This window comes from Zingiber officinale, chromosome 3A (assembly GCF_018446385.1).
Source record: "Zingiber officinale cultivar Zhangliang chromosome 3A, Zo_v1.1, whole genome shotgun sequence".
NCBI lineage: Eukaryota > Viridiplantae > Streptophyta > Magnoliopsida > Zingiberales > Zingiberaceae > Zingiber > Zingiber officinale.
In genome coordinates, this window is record NC_055990.1 from 16737584 (window position 1) to 16750695 (window position 13112).

A 13112-nucleotide genomic window follows, 5' to 3' on the forward strand; every position below is an offset into this window, starting at 1 on the left:
TAAAAATATAATTTACTCTGTTTAAATTTAATTAAATATTTTTCATTGGTTCAATTATTAATCGATTGGTCTAAACCTTTGAGACACATTAAATCAATCACTAATGGAATGCAAATGAATCTAACTCAGGTTTAAATTAGGATTTCAACTTATTTATATACACTATTTTATTTTCTTTTTATTCATTATAAAAATTAAACAGAATAATTTACTCATACATATTTTAAAATACCTTATATGCTTTAAACACTTAATAATTTATTTCTTATTTAATCATTTTTGAACCAAATAAGTAAATATTTGGATGATAAAATTATCACATAATAAATATCTCATATTAAATCAATCAAAAACACTTAATCTAAAGCATATTTGAATATATATACAAAGACACAAAAGATTAGAATTGGCAACTCTAGAGTAAATAAAAAGTTCCGATAAACCAAATTAATCAATTAAATATGAATTTAAAAGTTTTGTTCAATTAAATTTAGAAATTCAGTTTTTTTTTAATAAATGTCCATTAATTTAGATTATTCTGTTCGGTCCCGATTTTAAAAATCCGAATTCATTAAACCGAAAATGGAAATTGATTATTTTGATTTTAGACTAAATTAATTAATATTTTATTGATTCAATTTTTATTAAAAGTTAAATTCGTTTGATTAGTTAAAAAAACATTTAATTGTTTAAATTTAAACGATTTTATCGGTTTGGTTATTAACATTAAGCTTCACCTCTGTTTAAGTCTAAACATACTCCAAATCAGTTGTGATAACTCATGTACAATTTATTTACATACATTTTTTTATAAAAAATACACCATACACTACATACGTTAATACTTATATATGTTTTATAATACCATGTTTTAAACGACTCAATAATTTAGTATTTCTTATTTAATCATTTTTATTGGCAAATAACATAAATAATATACAACAAATGATCCATGAAATATTTCATGAGAGTGTAACTTGTATTAAAAAAAAAGAATGGAAAATTTGGTGTAATTATACAAACAAATTACAAATATACTCTCCATCTCTAATTACAAAAACGTTTTAAACGGACCTGTTTCCTCCTGCTTCTATGGCATTGACATAAAATACAGAGGATAACCCTTCCTTTCAATAAGAAACTGTGCCTATTCCAATAGATTGGGACTTGGCTTCAGACACAATCTGCCACTCTTCATGTCCTAAGAAAAAAGATTAATACAGTCAAAGTAGATTTTAGACAGAATGTTGCAAATTGAGGAATAAATGAAGCATTAAAATTTTACTTGGCATGATTGTGCTGCAGCCACGATTCGATCTCATGAGTTGCTCCATGTTTTCCTCCCCCATCACCTTCAACCTGTTGAGTTCAGGCATCACCACAGTTTTGAGATCAGGTCTGTCCTTCCTTCTTAGCTCTGCGCATTTGAGTGATAGCTTCGCAAGGCACAGAGCTTCCTCCACTGGCCAATCTTGAACTGCAGGATCCAGCATCTCTGCGAACGAGTCATTTTCGATCGAAAGCTCGACCTGGTGGGTCAGGCCCATGGGAGACCTCGCGGTGAGCAGCTGCAGCAGCAGCACGCCGAATGAGTACACGTCTGACTTGATCCCCAGCATGCCGGTCTGTTGGTACTCCGGGTCGATGTAACAGAATGTTCCTGCCGCCGATGTCATGTGATATTGGGTGACATTGTCTGCTACTGAAGGTGGAACCAAGCGAGCTAGCCCGACGTCGCCGATCTTGCTAACGTAGTTTTGATCGAGAAGTATGTTTGCGGGCTTAAGGTCTCTGTGCACCAGCGGCTCCGGCTTGTTCTGGTGCAGGAAGAGCAGTCCGGTGCCAATCTCCGCTGCAATTCGGAATCGATGCTGCCAGGGAATGGCCGGCGTGTTCCCTCTTCGGAACAGTCGGTCCTCCAGGCTCCCGTTCGCCATGTACTCGTACACGAGGCAACCGTACTCCGGACAGGCACCGAGGAGGAGCACCATGCAGGGATGCCGAATGCAGCTCAGTATTTCCACCTCCTGCTTAAACTGTGCCTGCCCCTGGGCAGCGTCCGGCCGCAGCACCTTGACGGCCACCGGGGTGTGATCGAGATGGCATCGGTAGACGGGACCGTACCCACCTTCTCCGATTTTTCGCCTCTCCGCGAAGTAGTCCGTAGCTATCTCGATCTCTTCAATGCTGTAAATTCTACAACGCAGATAACTACTGTTTGCGAGAGTGCATGAGGCCGCGTTAGACTCTTCGAGTGCTTTCTTCTCTTCGCCGATTCTTCTTCTGGATTCCCGTTCCGCGATGCGGTTGGCTGCCGCAGCTGACTCGAGTGCGGCCATGTGCTTTGCTTGCTCTTTGATTGCATGAATCACAGAACCGTCTTCTGTTCTTGTTTGTGCCTCCAACTTCCATTGACGAATCTGCATTGCCTGCAACAAAAGACATGAGCCAATAGCAAGATTCTGGAGCTGGTCTTTGTTGAAAGATTAATCGATTACCTTCTTATTCGCAGCGAGTGCTTCGTTGGTCATGCAGTATCTTTGCTTCATCGTCTGCTTTAACTGTAATCTGAGCCTCTGCATCTCTGCTTTAATTTCTTCCTGAAAAATTCCAAAATACTTCAATGGATTTTACATTTTTACCTACATGATTCATCCTCTGGCGGAGATGGATACTCAATGCACGGACCGGTATATTAGGTGGGATTTCCTCGCCATCTAATGGTTCAGAATCCAAGAACTTGGAATCAAGATCTGATGCTTGTTGCGTGAAGAGTCGATCGATGCTCGCTCTGGAGCTGTTCGACGCTGAGTTGCTCGAATTGCTACTGTATCTCATCGTCTGGTGGCGCATTCCTCTGTTTGATTCTTGCTCTGCGGACGGTTTCCACGTTTCAGAATCAGCATGGTGGTGGTCTTCGAGATCGAGAAGAGAATTTGCTTGTCTTGGTGCAGGTCTGATGGCTTTTCTCGTGTAAGAAATCCTCCCTTTGGAGATCACGTACACAGTGCAGAAATCAGGCACGTGTTTGTGAATCATGGTACTTGTGTCTACGCTTCTAAATGATCTGAGACAAGAAGCGAGGACTGAAATAAGAACAAGCGTGCAGAGAATAAATCAGCCCTGAAGATCAAATACAATCATCACTCTTGTCCCCTCCCCTCAAGAGTGCATGCAGGAGGAGGTTCAAATATAATCTATCATCACCTGATAAATCCACCTTTCGATGCTCCTAAAATTAGAATCTCAACTGCTGCACTCACGACAAAGTCCAGAATTGCCCTTGCAACGTCAGTATCCTCTAATATGATATCCTTGCAACTAATCTGTTGAATTTTACCATGCATTTCCCATCAATGAACCAGGTGATGGTATGTTTCAGGAAGAGCAGGAGCTCACTCACATTCTTTCGTCTGCAGAAACATCGGTAAGGAACAAGAACGTCTCTGGCCGAAGGCACGGCATCTTCTTGATTAAAGCTAGTCGCTGCATAGCATGAATAACAAAGAGATCGATGATTAAATGCCTTAATTGAGATCTATTTGACTGAGTTGCCAACTCTGTTTGACTCACATGAATGTTTGGTTTTAACGTGGACCAGGAAGATGACCTGCCCCTTAGAGACGACATTATCCAAGGCCCACTTGAGAGCGATTTGGCTATTCTTATTCTTGTCGACGGCTACTGCGACCGTCTGAGCTCTGGCGCCCTCGATCATTGTTCTTATTAAATAATATAATGATCAGAGAGAAGAATGTTCAGGCAGGGAGAGCAAGAGAAGGCCAAGTATTCCCCTTACCCTTCCTCTTCTTTCTCCATTTATCTTGTGCTTCGTCTGCTCTTTCACCTTTTAAATGGATCAAGTGTTTGCTATTTTTTGCTTGATGGGACAAGCGGGGAGATAGGAAAAGGAAACAGTTTTTCAGGTTGGCCTCTAGATCACACTTCTAATTTGTACCATAATTGTGAGGGATGTGATATTAAGAAAAGTTTAATCGCGTACTAAATTATCTCAGGAATGCAATATTAATAAAAGTGTAGGCAGAAAATAAAAATGACGTCCTTTTACCTATATCTTACAAAATTATTTTTTTTTAATTTATCAAACAACATTCCATTAATAATTTAATTTTTAAAAAATATCTCTCTAGTTCTATGCTAGCTCCACTTTAATTAGAATAAGTTTGACCTGGATCATTATAAATATCTTTAATAAAATTACTCAAAAGTAGTACAATAATAATCATTAAAATAATATATCTCTAACCTAAACTGCTGATTAAAGTTGTTCAAATTTTTAAAAAGGATATCTTTTCTTATAAAATATGCACACGCACATAATCACTTACTCTTCGCAATTACGGTTCTCGATCACTGTTTATAAAAATTAAGGAAATTTTTATGTGCCTTTAGAAAGAAGGTAGAGGGGGTCTTTTTCGGAGCGGAGACATCCGGAGGATAAGAGAATAGAGTTGTATATTAATATCTCAAAATAGTTTTGATGTGATCAATCAAGTCAGGTCAGGTCCTGTTGTAATTTAACTTGTGTTTAAGTGTGCAGGAACTCAGGAACTAGTACAGGAAGTCGAGCAAAAGACGCAGCTAGCGAGAAGGAAGACACGATAGAGAGTCGACGACTCGGTGCGTCCGAAGGATGAGGTGCCACGGAAGAGTACGCCGGCGGCCGAGAAGGAGACGCGCGGCGTTTTCGAGGGACGAGAAACCGGAGTGGAAGGTTGCTCGAGAAGGCCAGAAAATAGGTTTGGGTGAGCCCTATTACAGATGGCTGAAATCACCCAAGCAAGTAGAACCGGAGCAGAAGACCCGGACAAATGCAAGCGGAATCGGAGCGGAAGACCGGGACCAAAAAGTCAACAAAATGTTGACTTTTCGGTCCGGGCACCCCGACCTAGTTCAGGGCGCTTGGGCCTGGTCTAGGCGCTCGGACTTGGTCCGAGCGCCTGGACACCCGGGATAGCCCAGGGGTGTCTTGTTTCGACATCATCATTGATACGGGTTCAGCACGCCCCGAGCACCCAGAACTAATCCAGGCGCCCAGACTAGAAAAACTATCCAAACGCGACGTGGCATGCCCCGTTGCGATGGTAATAAAATTTTATCCCCCTCCAGGCGCTTGGAACCCTTCCATGCGCGCCGACCAGAGCTATAAATACAGCCTTAACCCCAGAAGGTCAAAACAACACTTGTAATTGATTCCTCTTTAGTTTTGTTGTGTAATTGAGTACTTCAACTGCTGTAAGAGATTTCTCTGCCTAAAAGAGATTGTTTAGTGAGTTTCAACTTCTTTGGATTAGTAATTTCCTGATTGCAAATCTAACCCTTTTGTGCCTATTTTTTTCCAGTCTCTTTTTTTTTTTTGTTATGCAAGTGTTAGACTAATAAAGCTGTAAAGTTCGAGAAGAGATTTTGTTTGTTTTTATTGTGCAGGTAATTCACCCTCCTCTAGTCGGTCGCCAAGGGACCAACAAGTGGTATCAGAGCCCAACAACTTCAGGAGGACTAATCGCCGAATGAAGCACAAGAGATGGCCGGACCGAGCATCAACCCATAGAAGTTCGAGGGAGAATTCGTGAGCTGGAAGAAAAAGATAGAGGTATTCTTTAAGACAGATTTCGATTTATTTTCAGTAATGAAATTTAGTTTTGTAGCACCTGAGGGTAAAGAAGAATATCAATGGACGAAGAAGGAGCAAACTGGCTTCATGGCAAATGACAAAGCAGAGTTCCATCTGCTGAGCGTCTTACCGCCACAAGAAGTCAACTGGATTGGAGCCTACGATTCTGCCAAGGAGCTCTGAGAGAAATTCCTGGAATACACGAAGGAACCTCTAAGGAAAACTTGTGAGACGGGATCTGCTCAGGAACCAGATCAATAACATCAAATTAGAAGAAGGAGAAACTGTTGTATACCTTCACTCAAGAATAAAGGAACTCATAACCAGACTCACGAATCTCAGAGAAAAGGTAAACAATTGAGATTCGCTAAGGTACGGCTTAAACATTTCCTAGGACTACTGAATGGGTATTATTAGTAGATGCTTATTATATATTTAAGGATCTAGAATTAAGTACTTTAGAAGAATTATTTTTAACATTTGAATTGAAGTACATGAAACAAGATGTGCATATTTGAAGAAGGAGCCAAAGTACAACATTGTCTTAAAGGCAAAAATGGACGAACGAGATTCTGAATCTTCTCCCGATAACTACGAAACAACACTCATGGTAAGAAAATTTTAAAATTTATTTAAAACTAAAAAATGTAATCAAGTGCAGGGTATAAGAAGAAAAACAAAAGTAAGATGCTACCACTACAATGAAGAAGGGCACATGAAAGATAACTACCCAAAATTGAAGAGCAAAGACAAGGATAAGGAAAAGAATAAAAAACCATCTCAAATCGACAAGTATAGAAATCTAAAGGCAACGTGAGATGAAACGTCGTTCGAATCAGAGATAGAAGCCCTCGTTGAACTTGCGCTAGTGGCAAGTCACAAAAAAAACGAAGACGAAGCAAGCTCGTCCGAAATGAGCATCGAGAGCATCGATGAAGGGGGAGCAACATCAAAAGAAAGCAGCACTTCAGGTGGAGCTTTAGATTACGAGATCGACAAGATAAGTCAGACACGGTCTCTTCCTCATTATAAGCTATTTCAGTTCGTAAAAATATTATCAAAAATTACTGTAAGTTAGAAAAAGGAAATAAAGAGTTAAAATCAAACTTAGCTATATTTTGTCAATTAGAAGATTTTGACAAAAAAAAATGGAAAATAAAAAATAGAAATAGAATATTTGAAAGATTGTGCATGCTCACATATTCAAAATGTTAGAAGATATAATGATTTAAATTGATATTTTAAATACAATAAGGGTCAAATTAGGAAAATATCATAGAAATATATTCTTAAAATTTTTTTGATTAATCCGCTAGAAAGGAATCTATTTTGGATTCCGAAATCATATTTAGATTAATTATTTTTTTTTGGCTTTCAGAGAGAAAATTAAATATTTACTTTCATTAAAAAACTTTGTTTAGAAGTGGTTGTTGTTCCAATAACCAAGAAGGTCTAGTGCCTCGCCACAGTCTGGAAGTCAATTACTAAAATAAATGTTTAATTACTAACTATGAAGCATTTAATTGTTAAGTAATGCTTTCAAGTGTTTGTCAAAATTTCTATTAGAAATTAATTAGAAGTTAATTTTTTCGAGAAAGATAACTTTATCACTTATCTGTAGGAAAAATTTTAAAATTTTCTGAATGTTAAATTCTTTTTAATTATTTAGCCATTTTTTTTCTTTGAAAGTATATCATATTCTCTGTTAAAGAAAATTTTTCAATTTTTTTAACTCATTATACTCTATCTGTTTTCATACTTTTGAATTTAGAAATTATCTCAAGAGTCATTTCTCTTTGTCCATTTTTTTAAGCAAAGTTTTTCAAAGTTTTTTTTTAAAAAAACTTTATAGATCCAATTTTTTTTAGAGTGTTCCCTTAGACTTTTCAGTTTAGAATTTCCAAGTAGCATTTTAAAGTATCCCATTTTTAATGTGATCAAAGGGGGAGTAGTGAAGATTAAGTCTAAGGGGAGGGTAGTATAAATTTTTTATAATTTTTGTACTTGAAAATACTTATAACTGTTATTTGTTTATAATTTATACTAACTTAACTTGGAATTGCTCACATCAAAAAGGGGAATATTGTTAGTATTCCAAGGTAGTTTTGATGTGATCAACCAAATCAGGTTTGGTCCTATTGCGGTATAACCCTTGTGTCTAAGTGTGCAGGAACTTAGGAGATCAGGAAGTCGAGCAAAAGATGCAGCTAGCGAGAAGGACAGCACGAGAGAGAGTCGATGGGCTCGGTGTGTCCGAAAGATGAGATGCTGTGGAAGAGTACGCGGGTGGACGAGAAGGAGGCGCGCGACGTTTCTGAGAGACGAGAAGTCGGAGCGGAAGGTTTCTTGAGAAGGCCGAAAAATGGGTTCGGGTGAGCGCTATTCCGGACGGCGAAAATTACCCAAGAAAGTGGAACCGAAGTGGAAAACCCAGACAAATGCGAGCATAACCGGAGTGGAAGACCGGGACCGAAAGTCAACAAAATGTTGACTTTCGATCCGGGCACCCGGACCTGGTCTAGGGGCCCGGACTTGGTCTGGCCACTTGGACCCCTGGGATAGCCTAGGAGCGCCTTGTTTTGGCATCGTCGTTGATATGGGTTCAGCACGGTCTAGGTGCTCGGAATTGGTCTAGGCGCCCGGAACTGGTCCAGGTGCTCGGACCAGAAAACCATCCAAATGCGATATAGCGCGTTCCGTTGCAACCGGGATAAAAGTTTATCCCCCTCCAGGTGCCTGGAACCCTTCCAGACACCTCGACTAGAGCTATAAATACAGATTTGGTCCTAGAAGGTCAAAACAACACTTGTAATTGATTCCTCTTTAGTTTTGTTCTATAATTGAGTGCTTCAACTGCTGTAAGAGGTTTCTCCTCCTGAAAGAGATTATTTAGTGAGTTTCAACTTCCTTGGATTAGTAATCTTCTGATTACAAACCAAGTAACCCTTTTGTGCCTCTTCTTTTTTAGTCTCTTATTTTTTTTGTATGCAAGTGTTAGACTAATAAAGCTACAAAGTTCAAGAAGGGATTTTGTTTATTTTTATTGTGCAGGCTATTTACCCCCCTCCAGCTGGTCGCCAAGGGACCAACACTGTAAAGTAAGCGCATCAGAGTAAGAGAATGGAACAATAATTGAGAACAGTAATTGTAAACACTTATTATGAACAATAATTATGAATAGTGATTATGAACCGTAAAAGTGAACAATAACTATGAGCAGTTTGTCCTATTTTTCTTCAAGACCTCACAATTGAACATTTGCCCTGACTAATTTAGGAATATATGTAGTATGTCTTTCTTACTTAGCTTGCATAGAACTTATCCTACCAAAACTTCTGTTATTCCTGATACAGTTACTGTTCACCTCATGATTATTGAGATATGGACTGAAGAAATTTTATGAGAGTAATTATTAGTTTAGAAAAAGAAGGCAAACCCCCTACTTTGTTTAGTTCTTCATATAAATGACTTTATTAAACATATAAATTTTACAAGACCATAAAACCAATAGTTAATTATATAAATGTTTTTCCATAGAGGTAGTATAAACAGATGGAGACATGTGGACTTTACTTGGACTTAGGAAAGAAACAACAAACTTACAAAAACTTATATAGAGGTGGTATATAAATAGATGGAGGCATGTGGACTTTACATGGACTTAGGAAAGAAACAGCAGAGTTATAGAAACTTGCGGAGCTGAGACTACTTGCATGTTGGGGGCTCTCTCTTGCTCTTTGGGTTGAGACTAGAAGAGCTTTTTATAGAGGAAGAGAGGGAAGACAACTATGGAGAAGGAAGGAAAGGGGCCATTTTTGGAGTGGAGACATCTGGAGGATAGAAAGAAGGTGGAAGGGGGCCCTTTTTTTTTTGTAGTGGAGACATCTGGATGATAGAAAAAAGGTAGAAGGGGACCTTTTTTGTAGTGGAGATATATGAAGGATGAGAGAATGGAATTGTGAAGTAAGTGTATCCAAGTAGTAGTGCAGTGTGGGACCCTTAGGGTTCTAGCATGTTCTTAAGGTTCTGTTCGCCTACAGAATCCATTGATAGAGTAGCACTAGTTCCCCGAGCTTCATTGTATTAGGCTTGTTGGTTGGAAGAGTTGTGTGCTCGGGCTTCGCTTCATTGGGCAATGGCGAGAGTAGCTCTGCAAGCTCTAGTAGAAAGGGCTGAAGTTTCTTTTGCTTTATGAGACCATCTTTCGACCTTTCATTTGTAGTGCTGTAATAATGTTGTATGTTGTGTTGTGAAGGAGAAAGGAAAGAACTTGATTCCCATATCTCTAGACCAATAAATTTTTTTAGTGTATGTTTCTCTAGCTAGGAAGTACTCATTAGGGTCTTCTTGTCGATCCCATGTCCAGTAAGATCCTTAGATCGAGGTTCTCCAACATTTGATTTGATCTATTAATGAGGGGAAATCATCCCATTCAATATCAAAATCAGAAGTATAGTCATCAAATTCTGGTTGTCGTCCATTAAACTCATTAATGTTTATTTTGATAAGATGCCAAGTAGGTTCAATCGTCAGATTTACCCATTCCAGAAGAGAGCTATCAATAGTAAATATAACATATTGTAGGATCGAAAAGAATTTAGATATCTCCACAATGGTATGATATTGTCCACTTTGGGCCTAAGCCCTTATGATTTTGCTTTTGGACTCTACCCAAAAGGTCTCATGCCAATGAAGATATCTTTTTTTTTATAAACGCATGATCTTTCTCATGTGTTTTCAAAGTGGGACTATGTTTGCAACCCTGCAACCCCAACACATATGTCTCTTCTTCTTCAAGAGCTAAGGAGATAATCTATCCAAGTTTCTTTAGAAAATTTTGGATAGCATCAGGATCATGTTCCCATAATTTATAAAGAAAATCATAGTCCATTACGAGGAATGGAGTAATCAACCTACCTTTTTTTGTTGGAGGCTCATATGTATCAATATTTATATGTACTTTTCTAAAAGAATATATGAGTTGACATTGGCACCCATATTTTTCTGAAGTTTCACAAATTTTATTTCTTTTTTAACATTTGAGTTTAGGGCTAAATTATGCTTCATAGATAATTATCATTCGTTTTGGTACCTTTTGATGTAATAGTTTTAAGATCTCACATAGCTTAGCAAAAATATGAAAAGTAGAGATTTCTACCAACCTATGTTTGTAGATGGCAATATGTTCAGGAATAGTATTGGGAAGACCTAATATTGTTGCTTCTGATGTCCTTTGTGTTGAAGTGACTTCTGATTGAGTTTTTAACTATCCTAAAGTTAAATACCTTTGTCTATGGATAGAAGGTTTTGTCACATTGGAGCTAGTAATTGTGGCAAGGGCCTATGCATAAGTCTTTTTTGGTTCCTCTATTTCCATTGGTGTTTTCCACCGATTTTAAGTAGAGTGCTAACAAAAAAAATTTAGGGTCGATGACTGTTCTTGTTGTAGTAAAGGTTTCTTCTAAGAAGTAAAAACCTTTAAAGGAAGCATGCTCACAACCTTGGATGACAATAGTAACTTCTTCTCAATCATAATAGACTCCTGCTTGTGTACCAGAGTATACTACATAAGAAAACTTCTTTCCAATTGATTTTTGTATTATTGTTTGAAAGTAATTGGCTAAAGCATTAATAATAGCTATCTTGTAATTTGAATTGTCTGGGATTGTAGGAATGTTCCATATGTTGTCAATTAAACAAGTTTGTATATGGTCAATCTTTTCTCTTGCTGTAAAGTGGAATTGCTCCTTATAGTGAGTAAACTGTTGGAGTTCTTGATTGCCAAACCTCATGATTTTCATGGCAAAAGTTTTTTACTTTCTTTTGTCTATCCATGCCTACAAAAGTTATGAAGTTAATGTAAAAATCTAGAAAGTGTATATGCGAGGGAATTATCACTTCCCTTAATATATTCCCATTGAATCTTTAATCCTTTGTTTATAAGTGTGTCTGTAAATTTTAACCATCTTTTGGTACTTAGTCATTTTCTTAAACCTTTCTTTTGTTGGCCATATTTTACTATAGCTTCACAATTGGTTATAATTGTAATTTTTTATTTATTGCAGATAAATAATTTGAATGCTTCTAGGCAATAAATAACAGCTAATATTTCATAATCTAAAGAAGTTAAATGCCCTTTTTCTTGATATTTGCCAGAGACATATCTACATAAAGTTTCAATATTTTTAGGGTCATATTTGGAAGTTTTTCTAAATAGCATACCTCCTCATCCTATTTCACAACCATCAGTTTTAATAACCAAGTAATCTTGAATCTAGTGGAAGAGCTAACAATTGGATTGCTTTTACTAACTGTTTAATTTGTTGTACAAGTGCTATATCTTGTTGATTGAAATATTTTTGTTCTATTAAGGAGGTTTTATTGTATAAGGGACCATTAATTTTACCTATATTTTTAGGTAATGTCTTGCATAATTAAGAAGGCCTAGAATGGCTCTCAGAGTTTTAGTATCTTCCCTCTTATCTGGAAACATAAGAAGTTTTGCTGAAATATGAGATTGAAGTGCTATTTGTCCTTGACCTATTTCAGTCCCTAGAAAATCAATATGGGTGGTTGCTATTTTCATTTTCTTATGAGAGACTATAAGACCATGTTTTTCAAATAGGTTAAAAATGATATAAAGCTGAGCATAATGTTGTTGCTTCGTTTTAAAGAAAATTAAGACATCATCACATGTGAACATGAAAACATGTTCAAAAATTTCATCCATTTTTGTTGAAAATTTGTGATGCATTTTAACTTGCCAAAATCCTGATTTCATGTTAAACTTAGAGTACCATTTAGAGTTTTGAATTTTATTTAAAAGTTGGTCTTTGTCAGGGATTTTATAACTATCTCCATGAGAGTTATCATTAATTCTTTTATAATTAAACATCATCCTTGACTGGTCATGTTTCTGTTATGCTCCTTTATTAACTATAAAAGATGAACTTCTTGTTGGTGCGAGAAACATCCGACGATCGAATCTGTGTTTTGATTATGTCAAAGGGTTCAAAGTTAAGTTGTCTTGTTATCTAACATATTTGAATGAGCTTGCAGGAAAGTCCTAAGTGTACTTAGGCAAAAGTCCTAGTTGCGGTTAGGCAGGTGGCAAACCATAGGGGGTGGTAACCCTAGGTCCCAGGGGGTGGTAACCCTAGGTGAGGAAAAGTCCTAGCTACAGTTAGGCAAAGGGAAAACCCTAGGGGAAAGTAACCCTAGGTCCTAGGGGTGGTAACCCTAGGCGGAAAGTCTTGGGAGGACGAGAGCTTCGGGTAAAATCCTAGGGGGTGGTAACCCTAGGTTGAAATCTTGGTGTCGCGAACTGGGTGAAAGATTGGACGAGTCGTGGAGCATACGTCCAATATGAAGACCGGAAGCTTCGGACATTGAGCAAAGTCCAATTGGTCTGGAGGATCAACTGACAACAGGTAAACTCTCCTGAGTGGAGTAGGTGAGGACGTGCTCCCCGGTGAGG

At 37.7% G+C, this 13112-nt stretch overlaps 1 protein-coding gene across 1 annotated transcript; it reads right to left on the minus strand.

Moving 5' to 3' along the window:
• Nucleotides 1-1130: 1130 nt before the first annotated feature.
• Nucleotides 1131-3718, minus strand: LOC122050219 (U-box domain-containing protein 51-like). The gene is made up of 7 exons (XM_042611145.1): nucleotides 3574-3718; nucleotides 3404-3486; nucleotides 3208-3326; nucleotides 2689-3067; nucleotides 2499-2618; nucleotides 1286-2429; nucleotides 1131-1201 (listed from the first exon to the last, which is right to left on the minus strand). The coding sequence occupies exons 1-7, from the start codon at nucleotides 3716-3718 to the stop codon at nucleotides 1131-1133; spliced, it is 2061 nt and encodes a 686-aa protein (XP_042467079.1).
• Nucleotides 3719-13112: the final 9394 nt, after the last annotated feature.